This window comes from Natrix helvetica (assembly GCF_964273705.1).
Source record: "Natrix helvetica genome assembly, chromosome: 1".
Lineage (NCBI taxonomy): Eukaryota > Metazoa > Chordata > Lepidosauria > Squamata > Natricidae > Natrix > Natrix helvetica.
Genome location: NC_138548.1, coordinates 223,060,741 through 223,088,382, shown reverse-complemented (window position 1 = coordinate 223,088,382; position 27,642 = coordinate 223,060,741). Strand labels below are relative to the sequence as shown.

The window sequence follows — 27,642 nt, the reverse complement described above, 5'->3', positions numbered from 1 at the left end:
TAAGAGCATACATAGCAATGAGTGGGTCTGGCCATCTGAAGACCAGATTCCAGGATCCAGAGCGCTATGAAGCTCACTAGATAATCTTGGGTAAATCACTGTCTTTCAATCTAACATACTCGGGAGAATTACCGTGAGTAAAAAGGTCAATGGAATCATGAAAATTATGAGTAAAGATCCCTATTTACTGGTAGGCAAGCAAAAATCAACACCTTCACACCCGTTTCTTCAGTTAGCATTCTAACAACATGAACTATGGATTCACCACTTTCTTACATCCATCAAGGATTGTCTTTATCCACAGTGTATTTTTATTTCATCTTTATAAGACCGAATCACTAAATGATTCCACAAAGAAACTCGATGAAAAGAGGTGAAATTTCAAAGCATTAGAAATCAGAATTGTATGAAGAAAAGTGTCTTACCTTGAAACATTTAGGATTCTCAATTCTGTATGAGCAAAGCTTCGCTACAAACCTTTAAAAGGAGAAGTTGTGTTTCAACTACCAATCAAAGTGTCGGTGAGAGAATAAGTAAATGCTGCTCATAAACCAGCTGCTCTTCAAAGATAGCCACTCCCAACATTAGTAAGAGTTTGTTGCAGTGAGTAACTTATGTTGAAGGGTGGAGTATGAAGGGAATTCGTCACTTAAGTCGAGAAACAATCATTTTTCTGCCTCCAGATCACATTATTTTACTTATTATTGACGAGGGCTCAACATCATATTGATTATTTTCTCCTTACCTCAAACAAAAGACAATATAGATAATACTGTCTTTATACTATTCTAGCATATTCCATAAATTTATTATATGCATAAGAAATTCCACAGCATCTTTTCTTGGGGTTTATGATTTCCAGCCTCTTTCCTAGCTATCTAAATAAATACATAAGCCAGAGTGCATCACACAGTTGTGATATTAAGAAAAAGTAAGTTCGAGAGGTACAGAGAAACACATTACTGTGGTCTATGCTCTACAGATTTTATCTCAAGAAAGAAACCATTTTCTCCTTTCTAACCAATGGAAGGGAAAGGTGATATAAGAATGCAGCACACTGTTAATCAATATAGTAGGTCTCTGAAAACTGATCAGAACCAAATCAAAATTGATGTGAGGGGAGAAGTGGGAGAAACAAAAAGATTGAAAATTGACCTGAATCTGGCAAGACGCTGTGGAGGAAAAAAGTTTTTTTAAAAAAATCCTCAAATATATTCTCAAAATACAGCAGAGTATCTCAGAATCTTTGCGATTCCTCTAATCTATGCGATCTTCCCAGTCATTTGACTTAGAACAAAGCTATTACTGAGAGGCTGGAAAAAGTCCAAAAGTGATTTCAGTACTACAATTACTGTCACTTGACAATTATAGTTTCTCTAAGTAACAGGGAAGCTCAGAAAGCATAACTGGAAATTAATTACCAAGAAAAAATAAATCTCACTGCACTTAAAAAATCTGCCATCTATCCTATCCTATCCCATCCCATCCCATCCCATCCTACCCAAGTATTTCTGCATACATTTAAAAGCAATATACCAAATTAGTATTTTTCCTTCACAAGGACCAATCATATTTTTATTTATTATTTATTTATTTATTTTATTGAACTTATTAGTCGCCCCCTCTCCCTACAGGGACTCGGGGCGACGTACAGAGCAATAATCAAGATAGCACCATATATCGTGCAGAGGAGGTAAAAATAAGTCCATAAATAAGCATACTTACAAAATTTAAAACCCCAAAAATATTAAACTCTAAAAACTTTAAAAAACAAAATTTCCCATTATAAAATGACCTGGGGTGGCAAGATTGTAACGTTATGCCAGGCCGGCTTGACGAAACAGGTAGGTCTTCAGCTTCATACGGAAGGAGCGAAGGTCGGTTGTTGTCCGGATGTCTGGGGGGAGGTCATTCCAAAGGGTAGGGCCCACCACAGAGAAGGCCCTACTCCTGGGCACCGCCCTCTGGCACTCTCTAGAGGACGGCACCTGGAGTAGCCCCTCTCTGTGTGAGCGAATGGGTCGCAGGGATGTATGGGGCAGGACGCGATCCCGCAGGTAACTGGGCCCTGTGCCATGGAGCGCTTTGAAGATGGTAACCAGTACCTTGAAGCGCACCCGGTAGGCCACAGGAAGCCAGTGCAGCTCGCGCAGGATAGGTGTTATATGGGAGAATCTCGATCTCCCCATAATAACCCACGCGGCTGCATTCTGGACCAACTGCAGTCTCCGGGCGCACCTCAAGGGGAGCCCCATGTAGTAATTCTACTAACAAAATATTTTTTCTTTAGAAAAAATGATCTAATCAATAACCCATTCCCAAATTGCATTTCACTATCTTATTTTTTGCTCCTAATATCAGTACCTACAGGAGATTCTCACAGTTCTAAAAGACTTTATCTAGAAATGGTGAATTCAAGACTATTAAGCACTATTAATCAAGCATAAGGATGTCTTTTTTTAATGGGACTGCAGCTTACCCCTTTTATCCTGAAAGTTTCATTAACATTACATATAAAATATAAATATAAATAAAAATAAAAATATATAAACATAAAATTAGATATACAGGTGAAACTCTAAAAATTAGAATATCGTGCAAAAGTTCATTTATTTCAGTAATGCAATTTAAAAGGTGAAACTAATATATGAGATAGACTCATTACATGCAAAGCAAGATAGTTCAAGCCGTGATTTGTCATAATTGTGATGATTATGGCTTAAAGCTCATGAAAACCCCAAATCCACAATCTCAGAAAATTAGAATATTGTGAAAAGGTGCAATATTCTAAGCTCAAAGTGTCCCACTCTAATCAGCTAATTAAGCCATAACACCTGCAAAGGGTTCCTGAGCCTTTAAATGGTCTCTGTCTGGTTCAGTAGGAATCACAATCATGGAAAGACTGCTGACCTGACAGTTCTGCAGAAAACCATCATTGACACCCTCCATAAGGAGGGAAAGCCTCAAAAGGTAATTGCAAAAGAAGTTGGATGTTCCCAAAGTGCTGTATCAAAGCACATTAATAGAAAGTTATGTGGAAGGGAAAAGTGTGGGGAAAAAGGTGCACAAACAGCAGGGATGACGCAGCCTGGAGAGGATTGTCAGGAAAAGGCCATTCAAAAGTGTTGGGGACTTTCAGAAGGAGTGCACTGAGGCTGGAGTCAGTGCATCAAGAGCCACCACACACAGACGGATCCTGGACATGGGCTTCAAATGTCGTAATCCTCTTGTCAAGCCTCTCCTGAATAACAAACAAACGTCAGAAGCGTCTTACCTGGGCTAAAGAAAAACAGACCTGGTCTTTTGTTCAGTTGTCCAAAGTCCTCTTTTCTGATGAGAGCAACTTTTGCATCTCATTTGGAAACCAAGGACCCAGAGTATGGAGGAAGAATGGAGAGGCACACACTGCAAGATGCTTGAAGTCCAGTGTGAAGTTTCCACAGCCTGTGTTGATTTGGGGAGCTATGTCATCTGCTGGTGTTGGTCCACTGTGCTTCATTAAGTCCAGGGTCAATGCAGCCGTCTACCAGGAGATTTTGGAGCACTTCATGCTTCCTTCCGCAGACGAGCTTTATGGGATGCTGACTTCATTTTCCAGCAGGACTTGGCACCTGCCCACACTGCCAAAAGCACCAAAACCTGGTTCAATGACCGTGGGATTACTGTGCTTGATTGGCCAGCAAACTCGCCTGACCTGAACCCCATAGAGAATCTATGGGGCACTGCCAAGAGAAAGATGAGAGACATGAGATCGAACAATGCAGAAGAGCTGAAGGCCGCTATTGAAGCATCCTGGCTTTCCATAACACCTCAGCAGTGCCACAGGCTGTAGCTTCTATGCCACGCCGCATTGAGGCAGTAATTGCTGCAAAAGGGGCCCAAACCAAGTACTGAGTTCATATGCTTGTTTATACTTTTCAGAGGTCCGATATTGTTCTATGTACAATCCTTGTTTTGTTGATTACATGTAATATTCTAATTTTCTGAGATTGTGGATTTGGGGTTTTTATGAGCTGTAAACCATAATCATCACAATTATGACAAATCACAGCTTGAACTTTCTTGTTTTGCATGTAATGAGTCTATCTCATATATTAGTTTCACATTTTAAGTTGCATTACTGAAATAAATGAACTTTTGCACAATATTCTAATTTTTCGAGTTTCACCTGTATTGTATGTTCGAAGTTCCAGGGCTTTCATTGACAGGCCAGCAATGAAAGAAGAAACTATTGCCTAAAAATCATTCTGGAAGTTTGTGTCTCTAGATTTGCATCTCTAGATTGTTCCAAAGGAGCCATGATAATTTGATTTTTAAAAGGCAATATTGTGAATGAGTATGTCACAATATGTAGTTTTCTTAAGTTCCTTATTTTGTTTGCCTTCTATAAATTCTACCCTCACAGATTCTACCCCATGAATTTGTATTCTCACCTGTCAGAAGTGACAACACTGCTAGGGGCAATAGCCAACATCTTAGAACAGGGGTATCAAAACTTGCGTCAAGGCGCCATTTGACGTATAATGACTTTCCCCCCCTTCACTAAACTGGGTATGGGCGGGGCCAGTACATGATGTATCTGGCCCATGGTCTGTGAGTTTGACACCCCTGTCTTAGAAGATAGGCTCAAGATCCAGAAAGAGACTTGACCACTGGCCCTTATCCAACGAAATGCAAGTCAATAATTTACACTTAAGCGAGAAAATACAAAAGTTCAAGTATAAAATGCATAGAACCTGGCTCAATTACAGTAACTGTGAAAGGATCTAGGACTCCTAGTGGACAACCATATAAGTATGAGCCAGCAGTGTGTTGCAGCTGCCACAAAAGCCAATGCAGTCTTAGACCCACCTCAACAGAGGAACAGTACCAAGATCATGTGAAGTATGAGTACAACTACATACTGCCTTGGTTAACACCCCACTTGGAATACTGTGTCCAGTTCTGGCCACCATGATACAGTTAGTCCTTGACTTACAACAGTTCATTTAGTGACTATCCAAAGTTACAACAGCACTGAAAAAAGTGACTTATGACCCTTTTTCACACTTACAATCTTTGTGGCATTCCTATGATAATGTGATCAAAATTCAAATGCTTGGCGACTGGTTCAGACTATTGCTGTTCCACGGTCATGTGATCACCTTTTGCAATCTTCTGTCAATGGAGCAGCCAGATTCATTTACCAACTTATCAACTGCAGTGATTCACTTAATAACTGTGGCAAGAAAGGTCGTGAAATGGGGAAAAATTCACTTAATAAAGAAAACTGGGGATCAATTGTGGTTTTAAGTAGAGGACTACCTGTACAAAAAAAAAGATGTTGTGATTCTAGAAAGAGTGAAGAGAATTAGGGGTCTGGAGATTAAAACTTAGGATGAACGGTTGCAACTATCAGGTATATGTAGCCCAACAAAGAGAAGACATAATAAGGGGTGACATAATAGCAGTCTTCCAATATTTGAGAGGCTGACACAAAGAAGAGGGGACACCCTATTGTCCAAAACACATGAGGGCAAGACAGGCAATAAATGGAAAATTATCAGAGAGAGAGATAGCCTAACACTGGGAAATTTCCTGATAGTGAGAAAAAAATAATTAGTGGAATGACTTGCCTTCAGATGCTCCAACACTGGAGGTTTGTAAGAAAAGATTGGATAGCCATTTGTCCACAATGGTTTAGTATCCCCCGCTTGAGTAGAAGATCTCCAAGGTCCCTTCTGATTCTTGTTATTCTGTATTATGTAAGTTTCCAATACAAACTAATAGCAAATATACTGATAGTCATTTATGAAATAAATATATGGCCTTGGCATTTGAAAGCAATCTCGCATGCCAAATCCATCTATACATAGAATGACAAAGCTGCTGACAAATGTTACTGTAAAAAAATGCTTCCAATGTCATTTTCAAGGCTAGCTATAACTTCTTGGCATGAATTTTTAAAATAATCAGATTAATATGAACCAATTTGGACGTACAATATATCAAAAACGAAGTATGGACACATTAGATGGTATGAGGATTCTGAGCAGTATCTTAGATCTTCCTAGCCCTGCACTATTCTGTATGGAGAGCTGTAATGATGTTTCTGGGATCTGTTGGAGCCACTCTCTCAGCCCCAAGAGTTCCTACCACCACAAGGACCACTTTGGCTTTTACTTTCTACATCCTCTCCAGTTCTTCCTTTAGACCCCTGGTATTTCTCCAGCTTCAAATATTCTTTCTTCCTGACATTGCTGTCACTTAACACTGATCCATCTATCACTGCCCATCTGTCTGGATCTGGAAATCCCACAGGATCTTAGCTTTCTTATTCTCCATGACCTGCTGTGGAATCTCCCATCTGGACCTGGGAGGGTCTAGCCCATATTTTGTGCAGATAGTTATGTACACAATAGTAGCTCCTTGGTTGTGCCCTTCACTGTATACTGTTCTTACTTCCATCTTAATGGAAGCTATTCCCCGAGGTCTGGCAGAAAATTATGGAATTAAAGCAAATCTGATCAACTCTCAATACTGTTACTGCAGTATTTGTAGCCAACTTGATACCCCAGTATTTTCCAAAATGTGTATCTAATACCCCTGCTTCCAACATATCTTTCACAGCTGCAGCTACAGCCTTAATATCAAATCCAACATTTTTATTGCCTTCTTGATGTACTGCATATAGCTTTGAAATAAACCCATTTGCTTTAATTAATTGCCCTGCCAATATGTTTTGGACTCGCTCAGACCTGTCTAAATAGTCTGCACTAGATCGGTTGGATGGTTGGATGGATGGATAAGGATTTTTAAAAGAATAAGAGCATTCACATGTTCTTCTGTTTCATATTTCAATAAAACTTTAGCAGTAATATTTCAAACTCAGACTTACAATGTCCGAAATCAAAAGTTCTTTTATCCAGTTTATATCTTAATAACTGTACATTGACAAGTAATCCTTCCTGCTTCCAACTCTTCTCTTGATTTTGCATTCTCCTTGACAAAATTTGAGTATCAGAATAAGTTAACCACGTATGCCTACTTATCATTTCTTTTAAAAAAAATACTTCTTGTGGTGAGAGCCACAAAGGTATTTTCAGGCATAACCTGTTTTTATGTTTCATAATCTCAATATGGCACATCTAACAAAATAGATTTTAAAATCTACATTAACCTTCCCTTTGTCATACCATAAATATCTATGTGACCCATATCTCAAATCTTGCCCTACTAGCTCCTTCTGTTCCTCAGCAGCATTCAATAATTCATCCAAACTAAACAAGCTGCAAAATATAATTTCATATCAGGTAAACCCAATTCTCTGCTTTCTTTTACATCTTGTAACACTCTATATCTACCTTGTGTTTCTCTCCCTGCCATATAAATTTAGATATATCATTCTGCCATTACCTAATTAGTGCATCATGTCAAAACAGGCACTGTATGAAACAAAAATTAAATTCTAGATAAATCATTCATCTTAATCATAACGTCTCTCCACCAATGAGAATTGTTTTGTCCCCTCTTAACATATCTTTTTAAACTTCATTCCAAGTCTTAAGATTATTTTCAAAATGCATACCAGCCATATTTGTCATATTCATAGCCAAGGATTTTACCGTATCAAACTTAAAGCCCATTTTATTCTATTTGATTTTGTACCATCATATTTTTGTCAGCATCACTGTCTTCTGTTTGTTAATCTTGAAACCTCTTTTAGTTTTCCCATTAATATTTTAATTCCCTTTGAAGATCCTTCTAAAACCAATACCAAGTCACCTGCAAAGACTCTTAATTTATAAGTCACTTTTTTAATCTTTACACTCATCAACCTCTGATTGAGTCTTATATTCAGTATTTCAAGAACTAAAATATTGTAAACAAGAAAATGGACAATAGGCAACTTTGTCTTGTTCCTTTTTTGTATTTTACATGGTTTGCTTAAATCTCCATTATTCATACCTTTTGTTGAGTATAAATTAATTTTATCTTTCAAAACATAAACAGAAAAGTTCAATTCAAATGGTCAACAGCTTTCTTTGCATGTAAAAAAATAATAATGCTTTTTTCAATATGCTCTTCTAATATTGTAGAACAGCAATGGTTAACCTTTTTGATGCCGAGGCCCAAAGCGCAAGCATGCACTCGTGAATGCACACGCATGTGCCCCAATCCCCAAAATGCAATGTGAGCACCCCCTGCGCATGCACCCCGCCTCCCTTTTGGCTTCTAGGTTGGTGCAGGAGAATTTCCAGGCCCAAAATGGGCACAGAGGAACCTCGTGCAGCATCCCTGCACTCCATTTTGGCTTCCCCGATCTCCACAGTTTCTCCCCCCCCCCAGCGCGCTCTAACTTTCTTCTGCATTTCTGCCGCCCATGCCTCCCCTGATTTCTGCAGTTTCTCCCTCCAGTGTGCCCTAGCTTTCTCCTGCATTTCTGCCACCCGTGCCTTCCCCGATCTCATGTTCCCCCCCCCCCATGCGTCCTACCTTTCTCCTCCATTTCTGCCATGGAGACGCACCTGCAGAGGAGGGAACCTGCACAGACAGGGCGCGCTGGGGAGAGAACCTGGCGAGATTGGGGAAGGCCCCGCCTCCAGCACATGCGTGGTAGAGACATGAAGAACAGCTGGGTAGCGGGAAGCATGCACACATGCACAGTGGAGCTGGCCTGGGGCAATAGCTGGTGTGTCCTCAGAGAGGACTCTGCATGCCAACTGTGGCAGGCATGCCATAGTTTCGCCATCACGGGCCTATCACTTGGGCATAAATCTTGGCAGAAGAGGCATTTTCATGTCCACACCATATTCTATTCTGATAAAGCACTGGCTGATATATCCTAATACTGCAACAAATGGCAATTAAAAGTTTATATCATAAACCAACCAAACTAACGAACATATTTACTTTAGGATTGGCATTTTTCTATGTTCACAGACACTCCTACCAGGTAATCAGTAATCTAGCTGCTGTATTTTCTATTAGCTGTAGCTTTTGGGACATCTCCAAAGGCAGGCCCACATATATCACATTACAGTAGTCCAATGAAGAGAATAGACCTGGGTAGTTTATGATCCCCGGGACCCACCTAGTCTTTAGATGTCCCTGTCCGGCCCTCATGTATTGCTTTTATTTTGAAGGCTTTTTCTTCTCAATTTATGTATGCGCGTGCATGCCTGCCTACACACTTACACAGCCCTACTAGTTTGGCCCTCCAAAATACTCCCAGTTTCATAAGTGGCCCCTTGGGAAAATTAATTGCCCAGCCCTGATATAGAGAGAACTTTTATTTAAAGTCTTGCCAATAACTGCAAGTAACAATTTCCAAAGAGGTAACCAGTAACTAACTATACAATTGTTTTCTTTCTGCCTTCAATCTGTTATGAAATGACCCCATCAATTACTCCTTACTTACTTCTATTCGCATTCTTTTTACCACGAACTTCTTTGTTGCGGCAATCTTTTTTTTTAAAAAAAATAGAATTTCTTTGAATATTGGAGACAATTTATGAAAACTGCATAATTTACTCTGAGCACAGAACTCAGACACAACAGCAGACACATAGTGTTTACTGTTATAATTGCACAGCCAAGCTGACGACCGATATGCAAACCAAATGGGGAAAAAATAATGATCGAGACAACACTGTGTGTGTAAAATCCAAAGCGTAGAAGGCCTGCAGAAGCACTCATTCTCCTCCATCGCTATTTCAGAATTTCAGGCCTGTAAATTGAAACAAAAATATCTGGGAAAAGAACTTGCTAGATCATGTCTCACTATGTGTCACAAACTGGCCTCACCTGTGACAGGGAAAAACTACATTATAATCTGGATGCTATGTAACTGCATTACAATTACAGAGATACGATCACGAGGGAGCTGATCTTGGTGAGTGCCAGCAGAGATTTGTACAGGGGATGAGGCTTATACTTCTCTCCATCTTACTCATCAAAATTGCCACATCAAGGAACAAAAATTTTCTAAATATTATGATCTACAGCAAACCGCTCCACAGAACACAACGAAGGGACTAAGCCAATTCCTTAGCAGCAAAGAGACATGCCTCCTGATTTTATTGATCACATTTCTATCCCGCTGCAGTAAAAAAAAAAAAAAACTCTCAGGAGCTTACATAAAATATAAAAACTATATCAAAGTTTCCTTGGGGCCATCTTCAGAATAAAAGTAATAAAAATAAATAACACCAACCAGATATTAGAGTAAAAGCACTAAAAATAGAAGTTAAAGTTGGTGTGATAAAATCAGAGAAAGGAGCTCTGAAACGATGGCAAATGTTGTAGCTTTTGACACATAAACAGGGTGGGAGCCACAAGTCATCTCTACCAGCTGTTTAAATGCAGTTGTGAGGATCTTGGCAGAACTCTTTGAACACTACTGATGACCCAATCTGTCCTTACACGATTGCAGAAAAACTAGGTTGCGTTTGGACTTGCATCAAATTCTTTCCACCAAAGATCAAAAACATCCACCAAAGATTATAGATTTTCTGACGTCCTACTTGAATGTCAATTTGGATTCCTGAGAATCTCCCTTGTACAGTGGCAAAGTTCCCTTGTAACTTTACTTATATTAATATATTTGAAAGCATATTTATGTGTGCTAATATAACAGAAGTCAAAAGGTATCTAACTCGTGTAGCCACCCTAGATAAATAAGGGGAAATACTACTGAGTCCCATCAGACTTCCTTCAAATTAATGCTGACTAAAATACTCTGTAAAATTTCCCAGTGTTTCAAAGCAGGACCAGTTCCTCTTAAAAGCAGCTATGTTGAAGTAAGAGTGAGGAGATTGAGGTTCTCATTTTCAGTCACCAAAGCTCACTGGGTGACATTGTGACAGTTACATTCTCTTTACCCCACCTATTTTCAGAGTTGTTGTGGGGGAAAATATAAAGAGAGAAAACTGTATATGCCCTCCTGATTTCCTGAATTAAACATAGGCTAGAAATGGAATGTACTAGATAACTCATGACCCTGTGGAGTCATCATTTCAGATACTTTCTTATCTAAACATGGAAACAGAATAATCACAGGTGGACAAAAAAATAATGGGAGCAGGAATAACTTCCAAATTTCTGACAGCTTCCCATTTCCTTGTCTGAAGATAGCAGTGAGCATCAGAAATTTTCCTTCCTGGAAAGAGAAGTGACGAGATGAAGGGAGAGACGGAAGTGGACTGGACTGGAGTGGGATGGAGGAGAGGAGAGGAGGGGAGAAAGGCCGAGGGAAGAAGAGAAGGAAGAAGACAGAAGAAGAGGGAAGGAGAGAGGAGAGTGGATGGGAGGAGAGAGTAGAAGAAAGGGGAGGAGAGGGAAGTGGGGAACAGGAGAGGGGAGAGGAGAGGAAAAGGGAGGAGAGGGAAGGAGAGAGGTGAGAGGAGAAGGAGAGAGGGAAGTGGAGGGGAAGAGAGGAGAAGGAAAGAGGGAAGCAGAGGGGAGAAGGGAAGGAAAGAGACGGAAAGAGATGGACTGTTGTCGTAAAACTGAAAATATGAGGTATTATATAGGAAAACATGTAATTAAAATATTTTTTTTAAAAAATCTTCCTTCCTTCCCTCCCTTTTCTCTCTCCTCTTCCCTCCATCCTCTCCCTCCCTCTTTCCTTTCCCTTCCCAGTAGGTAGGTAAATGGCTGCTGTCAGGTAGGGAAGGGAATATGCTACTGACCAGCACCATGCCAACACAGAGGAACTGGTGGAGCGTGTACCAATTCTCCATGTATTTTCTTCCTGCAAGCTTTCCACAAGCATGCCACCTCCATGCGACTGCACTCAGCCATGGCCATGTGATTCTCATTTCCAATGTTTCCTGACAGCTTCCCACAAGTTAATGGGGAACAGAAGCAACTGAAATGATTGCTGATGTTCCTTGCCACCTTCCCACTAGCAAAGTCTGAACAGCAGCAACACCGAAGCAGCAAAAAATAAAAAAATAAAAATCCCTAATATTCATTCCCTTGGGATTAGGCTAAAAAGCAGAGGTCCCAACGAACCACGAAAGGCAGTTGGGTGACCTTGAGCCAGTCACTCTCTCTCTCAGCCCAACTCACTTCACAGGGTGGTTGTTGTGGCCAAAATAGCAGTTGAGTTATTTGTGAAAATAATAAAGGTGAGATATATCTAAATAAATAAAATAAGCAAACGAATAAATACAATTACTGGGTGCCGGCATTTTGCATGTTAGCTCATTTTAGGAATTTTTGTTGACAAAATGTTGTCCTATGATGCAGTGTTTTGGTCAACTGAGGGTTACAAAGTATCAAACAGACATGAGAGCTTTAGTAGTATATAGATAGATGAATAAAGAAATCCTTAATAATTTTAAAAGAAAATTTTGCAAAAACATACATTTCTAATAATTGAAATCAAGAATACACTCAGATTACAGTATGGAATATAATAAGTGAAGTTTTAATACACATAGAACCATTCTGTATTTGATTTAACTAAATCCAAAGATCACTAGATTTTAAAATAAGAATCGTCCATTTGAATAGAAAGATATCTCACATAATGGCAATTGATCCAATTACTAAAAACAAAGGCTCACAAAACTTTTGTCACACACAAATATGTAGCTTTGGATCATTTTCCTCTATAAACCGATGAACAAGCATAATATTTTTTACTCATTTGTTTAATTGGGTTCTATTTATCCAGTTTTAGGACTTCTGCGGAAAACGGATCAAGCTTTAGGTCATTTTTATGCAGAAATATTGAACCTCCGAAGGGTTCACAAACTTTTAAACACTATTGTAAATATGTATAGCTGCCCTGAGTTGCATTCTAGAATCCATGGCCACACAAATCTTTAAATAAACAAACATCCTTATTGAATATTCTGATTTTTCTTACATATTCATTAAAGATAACAAAAAACCACCCTCTTAATGCTAATGTGTTTTGGAAAATAGCTGTCCTATAATGCAGCCATTCCTCCTTCAGTCAAAACACATCTTAGCAAATAACATGCCCAGACACATCCAAAAATTGATTCTGCCTTTGACTCACCTTTAGTTAAACAGATAGGAACAGGAATCCACTGGAGGAAAATGTAATTATGTTACTCCGAGTATTCATTGGTCAATTGAATTTGCCTATCAAAATGTTATGCCCTAGCCTTTAATAGAAACACATTCACTGTCTGAAAATTTTTGGACCATGAGAAGCTGGTAAGCAATGAAGGCCTAAGATCTGGTCATGCTGTTGAGTCCTAAATGCCCTCTCTCTGCAAGCTATTTAATTATCCTTAACTGTTAAGTATAAGGCAGTCTATGTTAGTGGTGAAGGCGTCAAGCTAGATACCAGGAAGTTGTGAGTTCTAGTACCAATTTAAGCATGAAACCATCTGGTGACCTTGGCCCAATCACTCTTTTTTCAGCCCTAAGAAGAAGGCAAGACAAACAACTTGTATAAAACTTTACCGAGAAACGTTCAGGAACTTGTTGAGGCAGTTGCCAGGAGTCAAAATTGACTCAAAGGCATCAATCAATCATATGGTTTATTTTAAATACACCAGAATGTTATTTAACTTTTTTTTCTGGTAACCTATTTTTAATCTATTGCTATTTATGAGCTCGGTGCTGTGAATCAAGGTTGAATTTACTAGCCAACACGCTACTTAATATTGCATAATTTCACAGAGATTAAGGAGGCCTATTCCATTGATATCCACATAATTTTAAATTCTTGATTATCCAGACAAAGCCTATTATTATTTATACAGGTGACAGAAATTATCTCTGGCATTTACAACAGATACTCTATTTCTCCTCATTGTCACAACTAAACTCAATAGCATACGTGCTCAAGCAAACTCTGTCCTAAAGAAACTGACAGAGGTGAGAGGATGAATAAAGCCCAAGTATAAGAACAAAATTTTTTACTCTTGCCTTGTCAGTTCTTTTATCTTTAGATACTATTCTTTCCCAACTCTTTTCTCATATAGTGAATTCTTTCACAAGAAGCATTCATTCAAATTACAGTCTTACCAAGATAAAGAATGCTGGAGAGAAATATCTTAATCTATGCTGATTAGAAGTAGTACACTGGATCCAATGAAAGGCCTAATCCAGCATTTCATTCATTCCCAAAGCTGAAACACCTAGAAAGTACATAACAGATTATGAGTATAAAATAACTTAATTTCACACCCATATTACTTCTTATATTAAACATGTTTATGAAGTGGCTCTTATGAAGAACAGCTACTAACATAATTACTTTCCCTAGATTTGTCCACTTTTTCATCAAAATGGCCAAGTAAGCTGCTATAATTGTATCTTTAGAAATCAAGAACCAGAATGTAACGAGGCACTAAGTATTTTCCTTTCTGTCTTGAATTTCTCACCATCCAGTTCTCTACCCATTCTAACTCATAAGTGAGTCACTGCAGCCCCTTGATCAGTTTGGTTGCTATTATGTGCATCTTTAGGGTGGATCCATAACTAAACAATATTTGAAGGCTGGGATATGGCATAAATTTGCTGAAAGATATTATAACATTTGTAATTCCTCTTTTCTCATTTTCCCATCCAGCCATGCTGAGACTATAAGGGAGCATTCATCTTCTCCAAATATAAACAGTACCTTATCTGGATATCAAACATGCTCAATTTTTCCCAATGTTAGGTTCAAGACTACTTATGTCTGGAAAATGTGTACAGTCTGAAAAAAAATCAAGACATTTACAACTTTCCTCAATAATAAGCCCTCCCCAAAAATATTGCAACATGTTCGCCACCTCCTGCACCTCAAAGCTATTAAGACCTCCCCGAAAATAAGACCAAGGACTTATTTCAGGGGTGAAAAGAAAACAAGACCCTGTCTTATTTTCGGGGAAACACGGCAGTATGATATTCCTTTACCAAAGAGATAAGCAGAACAACTTCCTATAATAGACATAAAACAGTACATTTGGGAAAGGTGAATTCTAGTAAGGAATCTTTAGCTTTAGATACAACACATCCTAACTGTCACAATGAATGTAGCTCTTAGAAAACAGATTAGTGGAATCTTCCTTCTCTAAGGAATATTGTAGACAAGACTTTTATCAGTTTCATTCTGCATTACAGCATTTGAAAAATTGTGCCTAACAACTTCAAACTGTATCTTTAGTTTCTCAAATCTTCAAAAACAGACACAATACCTAAAATAATAATTATTAAATATCTGTTTATTTCTACAACCACTCAAATTGATGCAGCATCTCTATGGCATGAATTATTTCTCTCTGCTTCTCATTGGCTAATTAGAGGGAGTTTTCCCTCAGTCACCCCCAATAAGAAGTAATGGGGGATTAATGCTAAGGAACTTCAATCAAAACCAGCAGCACCTTATTTACAAGCAAAAAGTAAAACAGAAATTAAAGGCAGCAATTTTTTATGTTCCAAACCTCTACAAAATCAATAGCTTTAATAAGCTGTCAAAGAATAATAAATGCCCTCTTCACTTGAGGTATTAAATTGGCTAATTGCCCATTAATGTTTTCAATGATTTAAAAATACACATACTTATCACACTATAAAAACACACATAATGTTATAGGAAAAAAATCACCTCTGTAATTAATGAAAGCAAATTATGCATGGGTAGTATAAGCAAATGATGGGAATAAATTATTATAGGAAGCTCCTGAAAGATTTTGAAAGCTTAAAAGAGAAGACGCACAGAAGGAATGAAGTTCTCAAGTCAAGGAAACAGTAGGATACAGACAGCGGTGGGTTTCACATTTCATTACCACTGGTTCGCCATGTACATGTTAGCTTCGCAGGCACGTGTGCCGCTTCTGGCATGTGCCCAGCCTTCCGCGCATGCGCTTTGCTCACACATGCATCTTCTGTGCATGCGCCCGGCCTCAGAAACGTGTCTAACTAGGACAGCATAGAGCCGTGTGTGTCTGTGTCTGTGTGTGTGTGTGTGTGTGTCTGTGTCTGTGTGTGTACCAGTCCGAACCAGCTGAATGCCATCTCTGGATACAGAGGCATCCATGGGAAGATGGGCAAATGACAAAAGCAGTGTTAAGCCATAAGCCTTGCCCCTTCTGTATACATTTTGTTCTGGTGCACCCACATTCAAAGGGGTTTAGATAGCATCACAAAACTACTTTACTTTGACAAAAGCATCGGGTCCTGCAGTGTACTTCTGATAACATTAAAATTGTCAAGGTTATAGCCACAAATTATTAAAGAGATAATTTAAACATAGATAGCCTTGGCTCCTTGTTTAACATGCAGGGTCTGGCACATGGTCAAACTTTAGTTAGGGCTGGACAACTAGATATTTTGTTCAATTGTCAGAAACAGAAACTGGGGATCTTGACAAATCATTGTACCATATGATGACTTCCTGAGAGACCCATAACTGACTTTGTACAACGATATCACGTATAGATTACCTTCACATGGTGCCCATATAGTATTCTTTTGTAGACACCTATACTGATCTATCCACCACCAGAAACAAAATGGAAATAAAACATGTCAGAATACAATCCTATATTTATATCTTGTATATCAAAAATGCATGCCAGGATGACTAGAGGAAACCAAACTCCATGCATCTACTGGTAGCTGGAAATCACAACCAGCACCTCCAAATTTCTGAAATGTTTTAATTTACAGCAGTAGATTAAGAAGAAGCAAGGATGGGTGGGTGACTTAGAATTTGTGCACTGGTTTACCAAATTAAGATGTAACAAACAATCTACTACCATACACAAACGTAGCTGAGCAGGATGCCAAATAAAAACTGTATCACATTCAAGGCTTTTGATTGGCATCCTTTTTTGTAGCATGATGCAGAAGAGGTTGATGTATTCTCCTTTAAACCTGCATAGTTTTATAGAGCTTCTGTTTATACTGATTCCAGTGAAAAGTACCACATATCCTTGGCATAAAACCATCCCCAAAAGGCATCAGTAATAGCAGTAAACAACTAATCAATGTAGACAAAGGTCCCTCTTAATAGAAATGCTTACCTCAAGTCTGATGTTTTTAGCTTTCTGGAAAATTTAGTTGGCTCAAAGGTGCTGAAATTATTCTGTAAAAAATCTTTACTCTCTTTAAGAATCAGAACTCCCCAGGGAGGAAACATTATTGGTTTACATGAGTTTCTATTCTCTCTCTATATAATTTTCACTCAACAATAATCAGAATGCAACAAAGAAGTACCTATATGGAGGGCAAGTAGCATGCTATCGATACAGACAGACATCCCTATGTAAACATGTTTCCATATTGCATTAGCATCCTTGCTGGGCTATGCTGAAAAAGCAGCACTGCAGTGCTTTTGAACTGCAGCTTCAGGGATACCGTATCAAGATCAGATGCTATGCAAACAATGCAGAATAAGCATAACACAGCATACTTTCAAAGATTAAATTGTGTAAGGTAAGTTATATCATTATAAAAACTGGTTTTTTTTAAATCAGCCAAATGTGCTGGTATATTCGCAATGTAGGATTTGTTGAAAATGATACAAAAAGGAGTATTTTTCATGATTCTCCAAACGTAATAGGATTTCAATTAATTGCTTGTGTGAGATTTCCATAAATGAAACTGGGTCAATCAAATCTGACACTGGAAATTTATATTTATACATTGCAGAGCTACATATCAAAACAAGAAGACTATAACAAGGAAATATCAACAAAACAAGGCCAAAAATATAACCAAAAAAAAAAGCCCTAAAAGCTGATGATTGAGAAAACATATCAAAATGGTAAAATAAATTTAAAAACAACAATAGGATGAGCAGAAATATGAAGGGTAAGGGCAAGAAAAATCTTAGTACACAGATTTCTTACTCAAGAAAATTGTATAAATTTGCTATTAAATAAACAACGTTCCTTCTCTAAAGTTGTACATACAGATTTTCATGAATGCTTACAAAGATAATGTTCCTATATAACAATATAACATCATTGCTTCCTCCCCAAATATTGTGCAGAAGAAAATCATGGACCAGACTTGAACAGTTTCTTTTTTAGCAGCAGCAAAAGCAGCAGCAGCAATAATGTACAGATTGCTACTCCCCTTAAAGACCACTGTACAGAAATACAGCAACATCTCTTAATGATTTGTACTGAATTACCTTTCTCTGTATCCTTACTTGCATATTAATATTATTTGAATATCAACAGGCCTTTAGTTTTAATGGTTTTCATATAGCCCAGTATTACTAAATTGTAATGCATTATACAAGCAAGACATGTGATCTTTGGTCAATTATTAATTTTGTACAGTACACATTTTATAGTGTAAAATAATATAACATAGGACTCTCAAAACATCTCTTTAAGTTTCTTCATTCAAGATCCAAAAATTAATTCCACTTGGCCAACTATATGTTTGATTTGTGATATTTGAATGAGAGTCAGTTTGGAGTAGTGGTTAAGGCATCAAGCTAGAAACTGGGAGACCATGAGTTCTAGTCCTGCCTTACATACAAAGCCAGCTGGATGACTTTGGGCTAGTCCCTTTCTCTCAGCCCTAGGAAGGAGGCAATGACAAACCACTTTTAAAAACCTTGCCAAGAAAACTGCAGAGACTTGTCCAGGCAGTCTCTGAGAATCAGACATGATTGAACAGAAGAAGAAAAATGAACGGCAGATCTAATGTTAACACAAACTAGATGAGAAAAAAGAACAAAAAGAGCTATTATAAAAGAATTATGATAGATATGGGAGGAGGTATTCTCTCCACCAAACAAAAAAAAATCCATTAGTTCAATCCCTTGAACTAATTAAGTAACTGCTTAAAATCCAGCCTGTCATGACAAATATATTATCAGGGTAAAATAATTCACAAAATGTCCCCTTCTGAAATAATTAACTTTGTATTCTCCTCAGAAAATTACAGCTTTACAGAAATGAGACTACTATTTATTTGAGTTTTGAAAAATGATTCGTACATGTGTCCCAAAAGGAAATTCAGGCATACTAACAATGAATTCTGTATGTTTTATTAATTCTTGTTTAACTTCCAACAGCTTCTTCTGTTTCACAAAATTCACTTATGGTTATCATTTTATGAGGACAGAAGACAGTAGTTCAACAGCCAGTGAGCAGAAAACAACCTAGAGAGTTAAGAAAACAACTAAAAGTGGGGGGGGAGGGGGGAGAAAAAGAGGAAATGTGCCATTTATGTCTCAAATACCATTTCAGCTTTTGTTTTTAGCATAAACAGGAACTTTGCAAAGTACTTACATATGCATTGAAACAGGCTGCAGAGCACATAGAAAGCTCAAAAAAGTCATTGTTTTCTAAAGTCCTCAGCCATATAGATCCCTTTTAAAACTCATTTTCCTTTCAAAGAGATGCCAATCAGCAGTATAAGGAAGATAAATCATTTCTAGTAGTTATAGATAAGCTTTAGTCAAGTGAGTTCTATTTTGAGACCCTTGACCACAACTAACATACATTTAAAATTAAAGTTCAAATTTTTTATGCTTTTCATTCCCAGAAGAAAATAGAATTCCTAGTCATTTCCCACAAAAATAAAATCCTGTTTAGCCTCACCAACTTTCCTAACTTCAGACTGTAGTTTTGGAGTCACTTGCTTATATGTGCATTTAAGCATGTATACATTTGAACCATTATATGGCTGGAGTCGGCAATTAATTTCCCAAAGAGCCATATGAAAAACTGGGACTGTTGGGGTGGGCCACTGCCCTGTCCCCTTGCACCACGCCACTACCTCCAACACCATTGCCCCCTGGTGCTGATGCCCTACCCTCTGCTGACAATACCAACATTGCGCGCCGGAAAAGGACAGTCAAAAGTGTAAATGTGACCCGCATTCTGTAAAATGCCCAGGTCTGGGATATCATATCAAGAACAAATGGTGCATTATGTCACTCTCATACTTCTGAATGTGTATGAAAGGCTTTCTGGTTCATCTTTAAACTTTGTATATTTGAGCAATACAATTAATCACTTCAAAAATAGTTTTTGGACTTTACTATCTTTAAAATGGTAAAACTGGTTACATTATTCACATTTTTCTCTTATCTACTAAATTCTGATTATCACGTCCACCCACTATGATATTCATGGGCAGTGGTGGGTTGCAAAACATGGACGCGTGCAGCGCGCGCATGCATTCAAGCACCTCCGTGACGCTCCAGCTGCTCCACGGAGCATCGCGCAGGCGCTGTATGTGCCATGCGCCTACGCGGAAGCACAAAAACCTTTAAACTCCGGTAAGGAGCTCGGGCGGGCAGGTGGACTCTCCGAAGCACCGTACCGGAACGGTATCTAATGCTCCGGGCTGGCTCTGGTACGCGTGTACCGGGGTGTACCGCCTGCAACCCACCACTGCTGACAGGCAATATTGCTGATGTAGTGCAGGAATTCCCCATATATTCTAAAACAAGTTGTGATATCACTGCACCAAGTGGTAAGATACATATAACATTTTCTGAATTAATATATGCAGGGGGAATAAAACAGAAACTGCAGCAATTATCCAGGCAGACAAAAGGCCAATCATGCTAGAAGCTCTTAACTGCATAAAGCATATTTGTAATTCTCATTCAACAGCAGAGCTTCCCACAAACCAAGATTTTTTTTTAAAGGTCCATCTGACTACCCAAATAGAAGAAATTAAAATCTGGATCCAGGAAGGGTTAAAACGGATCCTTATATTTTTTACATGAAACCTACTGAGTACCACTTACAAATCACAGATTTCCATCCTTCTGCACAAAATGATATTTGCACCTATTATGCAAAAAGGTGGGTTCTTATGGTTTTTATGTTGACTCTATGGGAACCTGCAGATTTTATCCATCACTGATGTGGTCAGATGTATACAAGTGGAATGAAGGGGAGGAATGGAAAGAATGTGACCTGGTTCTCTCAGTGACTGTTACATCCTCAACCATCATATTCCGCCTAAGCATTTCTCTAAATTATGATGTAGAAGTGATGGGTCAAGAGTCTTCTTTAAAGGATGGATTGAGAAAAAAGCTTAATTAGTCAAGTAGTACTTCCAAAACGACTTTGCCTGGCAATTATAAACTATTAAGAAATAGGGGGGGGGGACCCTAAATCTTGAGGGACATCTGATCAAATGATGGGAAAAAACACATTTTATTGTTACTGTACTTCTAAAACTAAACCTCAAAACTGGACTGAAGCCATTTCTTTACAGAGATACTAAGCACCCAAAATTAGAAGATTGATGATTAATAATTCTGTCTGTGCAGGAAAACAATAATCTATGGTTTGTTGGTGATTTCAGGTGTGTTACATATAAAATGGTGATGCTGTATGACGATCACTGCATTGGATCTATTTTTACCACACGCGGTGACAAAAATGGACAGATACACGATTGCAATGGCACATTTGTCTGCACAGAATGATACTAGTGTTCTGATAATTGTTTCTGAAGGATTCCAAGCAAAACCTGGGGGATTCACAGGAATCTGATTCAGATCTATGTTTTTCGCCTTTTTTTATATGCCAGCTATGTTATTGTAGTGAACATTATACTGAACAGATAACTATGACCTCTATTTTAACGGAAGTTTTCATGCAAAAACCAGGAGCATATGCACCTTGAATCCACCTTATTGTGCCACAGTAGCATCAAAAAACATCATATCCATGACAGTCAGTGGAGATAGAAGTAAACTGTGATTTCGCCATGGCCTCCAATGCAGCCTACATAAAAATTCATAAGGATGTGTATGAATGTAAATTTCACCAAAACTGCTCTCCAAAAACCCATTTACAGCAAGAGCAAAGTATTTGTTTAGTAACATCCTACCCATGACTGTAGATTCTGGGAGTTATGTTACAATAATGCAGGTCAAAAGTCACAATTAAGTCACAGGCTGGGGGAAGAGGGAAATGTGGAAAAAAAGAAAGAAAGGAAATCTCATCTATGCAGCCACAGAAAGAAAAAAAGAGAGAGAGGAAATTGCGTCTTTGTGGAAGAGAAGGAAAAAATAAACTGAAACATTTATGTGGGTGTGTGCAGAAGTGTACGTATGCACAGGCGGCTGTATTTATTTTAGGCAACCTTAAAATATATATTTTTAAAAAAAACCAAAATGACCTAATCTGTTTTATCCAGCTTTCATGCAGACACTCAATAGGAAGATCCAAGCTAACCCTAAAGGAAAAAAGGAAAACGCCACCACCAGGGAATAGACTACAGAGCGCACGTTGGGGGGGTGGGGTGGAGAGCCAGGGGCCTTTTCTTCTTATTTCCCCCATTTATCCGTCTCCCACCCCCACCCCCAGCAAAGAAAATCAATCAATTCAACCGGGAAGCCCAGGGGAGAAATACGTCCCCTGTTCTCCACCGTCGGGAGAAATGGAAAGCTGCCAATAATCTGGTTTCCGCCCTAGAGAAGAGAGAAAGGGGGGACGGAGGGGTGGCTCACCTTCCGAAAGCTCCAGCTCCAGCTCCGCAAGCTGCTCACGGACCTCTCGGGGCAAACCGACCGGAGGAGAAACGGCGCCGTTACCGCCCGGCGGCTCAGCCATGATGGGAAACAGAGAGTGCCCGACTTCGGCGACTTCACCTCCTTTCCCTTCTCAGCGCCGGCAGGTCCGGGTCTTGCCGTGCCCAACAGAGGCGGCAACGAGACCCACCGCCGTGGCCATAATCCGAGCCTCTCCTTCAGCCTCGCCGCCGCCACCCTCCTCCTAGCCGCGTTGAAGGAGCCCGGCTAAGTCACATGAGCGAGGCGGGCAGGCCCAGCCCAAGCGCCAGCCTTCCTCCCCCCCCCCCCTCCGCCCGATGAGAAGACAGGGAGAAGCGCCGCCCCGGGCGGGCAGGGCAGGCCCAGCGCTGGGAAAAGCCGGGCCCTGTGCCGCGGGCGTCCTCTACCGGCCTCCTCCCACAAAACTGCCTGCCTTTTCGGATTGCCGCCGGCCGTAGGAGGCCAGGCGAGGCGGCTGCGTGTGGAGCGGTTCCCGGTTTTCTCCAGGCACAATTGCGTTCGATTCGAGGCTCCAAACTGTGCGCAAGGGCCTTCGACGACCCCGCCACGCTTCTCCCCGATGGATGTCGCGGCTTACCCCCAATTTCTGGGTTAGCGGAACACGGTCGCTTGGAAAATGATCGGTTTACTTAGGCTAAGGGCCGCAGTGCTTCATGCAAACGCAGCCAAAGACAAAGGCGGAATGTATAAAACTGCAGCAAGCGATGGTTTCTTTTAAGAGTTATCTTTAGTATGGTATACTATAGCTTTAGTATAGGTAGTCCTCAACTTACAACTGCAACGGAGCCAAACGTTTCTGTTGTTAAGTGGGACCTTTGTTAAGCGAGACTTGCCCCCATTTTATGAATGACCTTTCTTGCTATGGATGTTAAGTGAATACCTGCACTTGATAAATTAGTAACCTGGTTGTTAAATGAATCTGGCTGCTTCCCCATTGACTTTGCTTATCAGAAGGCGATCAAATGACCTTGGGACACAGCAACAGTCATAAATATGAACTGGTTGCCAAGCATCTGAATTTCGCTCACATGATCAATGGGGAGGCTGCAAAGGGCATAACTGAAAAGCAGTCATAAGTCACTTGATATAGTGCCATTGTATCTGGTGATTAAATGAACTGTTGTAAGTTGAAGACAACCTTTCTAGGTGTAGTGGCTAAGTCAACATTACAGAAACCCTTTTAGGAGTTTGTGTGAAATTGTGAACAAATGGCAGGTGCTTGCCTCCAACAGCTCAGAAGGTTTATTTAGTACTGTTTTTGCCATTTAAAAGTGAACGTGTTTGTTTTGTGGTTATTATTAATTTATGCATACTTAAGTGCACAATTGGTTTAGCACTTAATGTGCTCTCAGCTCTCAAGAACTTCTTTAAACTCGCCCATCAACCCATGTGCACAGTATAAGGAACCACAATTATGGCATCCTCGATAAATGCCATTGCCCATCTGGTTTCAGTTTTAAGGTCCTCTAGCAAAGGAGAGTCCACCCCTCCAGAAGATGTCACTTGCATTGCTAAATAGTTCCTAACACAACAATGTTTTCTTGATATGCAACCGGATTTTGTCCCTTCTACATAACATCGCTTCAGCTAGAACAGGGATGTCAAACACGCGGTCCGTGGACCAGATGCGTCATGCACTGGACATGCTCACCCCTGGTTTAGCGAAGGGGGAAAAGTAGTTATACATCACATGACATTTGACACCCCTGAGCTAGAACCATGGAATTTCCCATCATTCTTTTTTCCAAGCTAAAAATACCCAATGCTTCCAAACTGATCAATGAAGGCAGTGAAGATTTCATTCTATTTTATATTGTATTCCAAATGCCACCAAACTTTCTTTTTTCTTCCAGGCCCTTTATTTATTTTGGTTGTTTTCTTCTGGAAGGTACCAGTTTGCCAATGTCTATCCAAAAATGTGGTGCTCAAAAATGGATAAATATATTTTTGGATCAGATTTAATAGATTTTGAGTTGGAAGGGACCTTGTAGGTCAGCTAGTCCAATCCTCCCCCACCCCCGGTCCAAGCAGGAGACCCTATACCCATGATGATGAACCTATGGCAGAACCATATTTGGTAGCACTCTAGCTGTCAGCTGCAGTGCAAATATGCACGCCAGCCAGCTGATTTTTCGCCCTTCCGGAGGGCCAGGGGAGGCCATTTTTTGCCCTCCCCAGGATTCAGGAAAGCCTCCAGAGGCTGGGGAGGGCAAAAAACAGCCCCAACGGCCCAGCCGGAAGTTCGGGAACGATTCATTTTCGACTTCCGGAGGACTTCTAGGAGGCTGGGGGAGGCCGTTTTCGCCCACCCCAGGCTTCAGGAAAGCCTCCAGAGCCTGGAGCATGGGGTCCGGACACAAGCAAGGGGGGGGACATGCGTGCATGCATGAGGGGATGTGCACGCATGGGCAGGTGGGCGCCGAGGATTGAGTGGGCATGTGCGTGCAATTTTGGCCAGCCATAAGAAAAAGGTTTGCCATCACTGCCCTATACCATTTCTGATAAATTGCAGTCTAATCTCTTCTTGAAAGCCTCCATTGACGACACAAATGTGATAGCCAGGAACACCTTAACAGTCCCTTTACTTAAGATGGGTTGTCATTCCTTTGGTCTATCAATTGCCCTGCTTAAAATGATAACATTCTTATCCAAGAACACTTTGGCAGGAGAAAACTGAAAAAAAGTAGGAATATGTCTTAATAGAAATAGCACTTAGATTTAGGTACCACTTTATAGAGCTTTACAACACTACTCTGAACAGTTTACAAATGTCAGCATATTGCCCCCAACAATCTGGCTCCTCATTTTACTGACTTCGGAAGAATGGAAGGCTGAGGCAACCTTGAGCCGGTCAGTATTGAACTCCAGACCATGAGCAGAATTAGCATGCAATAGTGCATTCTAACCACTGTGCCACCATGGTTCATAAACATTAAACAGAGATAAGGGGCTAAAGATGTCCCCCCAAAAAGGGCAGCTTCATCCAAAGTATTCAGTATTTTTATGTGAAATGGAAAGATGTAAAAGGAGTCAAGAGCCTCCTCCCAAACTGTCCCTAGTGGCTCCACATACAGTAGGGCCACCATATTTTAAAGAACTCTACCAGTGATGGCTAACCTTTTTGTCATTGCGTACCGAAAGCACGTGTGCACACCCATAATGCAATGCATGTATGACCCCAAGCGACCTGCCTCTGTACATGCGCACCTGACGCCCCTGCATGTAGCCTGCCCCTCTACGCATACATGAGACCCGTGCTCCCCTCACTCCCTCATACATGCATGTGTGACCCCCTTGTGCTCCCCCTGCCCCCGTGCATGCGCCTCCCTCTCTTCAGCAGAGACCCGAAAACCTGCTCGCCAGTGGGAGGCGCGCACACATGCACAGTGGAGCTGAGCTGGGCAATTGCTCGCGTGCCCGCAGAGAGGGCTCGGCGTACCACCTGGGGCACACTTGCCATAGGTTCGCCGTCACAGAACGATACGTTGTTTTAAAAAAAGAATATGAGCAATCAGTAGAAAAAATCTCTGGGATATAATCCAATATGGCTGCTCCCAATTAATTCAGGCAAGTCCTTCCTCTTTTCTCTTTGGTGATGGATCACAGTCATACGTCAACAGAGCTAGTTGAAGAGTTTGTTGTCTTAATCGTGATCCGCTTCATCAGCATCTTTATTATGGTCACTGACCAGTCCAGTGGTCAGTGACCATAATAATACTTGCTGCCTTAACATTCTTATTTTGTAGAATGTTAAGGCGGCAAGCATCATGATAAAAAATATAAGGGCATAAGTCAAATAAAGCTGTGGGCCTGATTAACACATCACTAAAGCACTTCCGAAGGATTATTTAATGAATTCTGTAAGCATCATCACAGTTCAGCTTCCAAAATTATAACAACAATCTAAATTTATCTAAGAGAAATAAATGTGAAATAGGGCAGATCTGCGTAGTATTTTAGTCACTACAAAGTCATTCTCAGCCTCCCCTATTTTTGTTATTTGATTTATTTAATTACTGGCTTAGTCATCAACTCTGAGCAGCTGCCTTCCATATGCAAACATGGCTAAAACAATCAATAAACTATAGGTAATAAAACAGTCCTATGCCTTTTGTAAAGCATTCAGGGCCAGAGCGACTGAATTTGCACAAAGCACCGGTTTGTAGCTAATTAAAACTATTTATTGAATTAATGCAATTTCCTGATTTCATACAACACAGAGCTACATACAAACCAGCTAACTTTATTCTAGATTATGCAAGCTCAGCCATTATGCAAATCAGACTGTTTTGTTCAACAAGCCTCAGCTTTACAATATCCAAACCAAAGTATGTTTGTTCTCTGCTGAATAGCTTATTCATTACCAAGGACAATAAAGTGTTTTAAGACTATAGAGGTTGGACAGGAAGAATTGAAGAAAATCTGTCTTTAGTCCTTTATTGCTCTTTTGTGCCTTGTTCCAATTTATCTATAAACTGGAGTATTTCTCACAAACAACTCTCCCCTTTACTTTCAGATCCATACAACGTCTCAGCTTTTTGTTTGTCCACATGACTATTGTTCTAGGAAAGATTAAAAGTTAAGGATTCTATCTAAATGCATTCTTAACTCCTAAACCAGGTTCTCGGCCTCTTTGGCCTTATTCTCAGCAACACCCATCCAATTTTATCTGAATTTAGAAGCTGAAGGCCGGGCCTCATTAGTCCTTGGATAAGAAATCATCTGGGAATCCCAGGCCTGAATTGAAAAAAAAATTAAAGACAATCTGGAAAAAGGCAATAGCAAGCTGAATTGCTGCAAAGAAATTGTAGTGATCTACTTTTTATTTTTACTGGTCTTGGTCAACCACCCTTGATTTTGTTTTAAGTGGTAAATCTGAAAATAAGAGTTCTGGAAATTGTATCTCTTCTGAAGAAAAATAAAAACAAAGAAATGCCTGCCACACATAGATCATAGTGTATTAATGGAAATGGATCATTATCATGTGAATGGAATTTAAGGTTTTCTCCTTGCAACAGAGTAACTAGAATGGGGCATTTTTGAGCCCATCATCTACCTCTGGGGTCGCATCACAAAGGAATAAATGTGCCCTGGGACATCTCTTCCCAACACCCATTCCCTTTTTAAAATAAGTTCTTTCCAGAGAAGGTAGAATCCAATTTCTACTTCTGGCTCCA

The 27,642-nt window shown here is 39.8% G+C and overlaps 1 protein-coding gene across 3 annotated transcripts in view; it reads right to left on the bottom strand.

The window, feature by feature from the left end:
• DIP2B (disco interacting protein 2 homolog B) overlaps positions 1 to 22,718 on the bottom strand; it is a 195,804-nt gene extending 173,086 nt beyond the window's left edge. For all 3 annotated transcript variants that reach the window (XM_081934084.1, XM_081934085.1, XM_081934086.1), the window contains exon 1: positions 22,403 to 22,718. In XM_081934084.1, the coding sequence (XP_081790210.1) occupies positions 22,403 to 22,505 (103 nt within the window). In that variant the 5' untranslated portion in view covers positions 22,506 to 22,718. The remainder of the gene's footprint in view (positions 1 to 22,402) is intronic.
• Between the last annotated feature and the right edge of the window lie 4,924 nt (positions 22,719 to 27,642).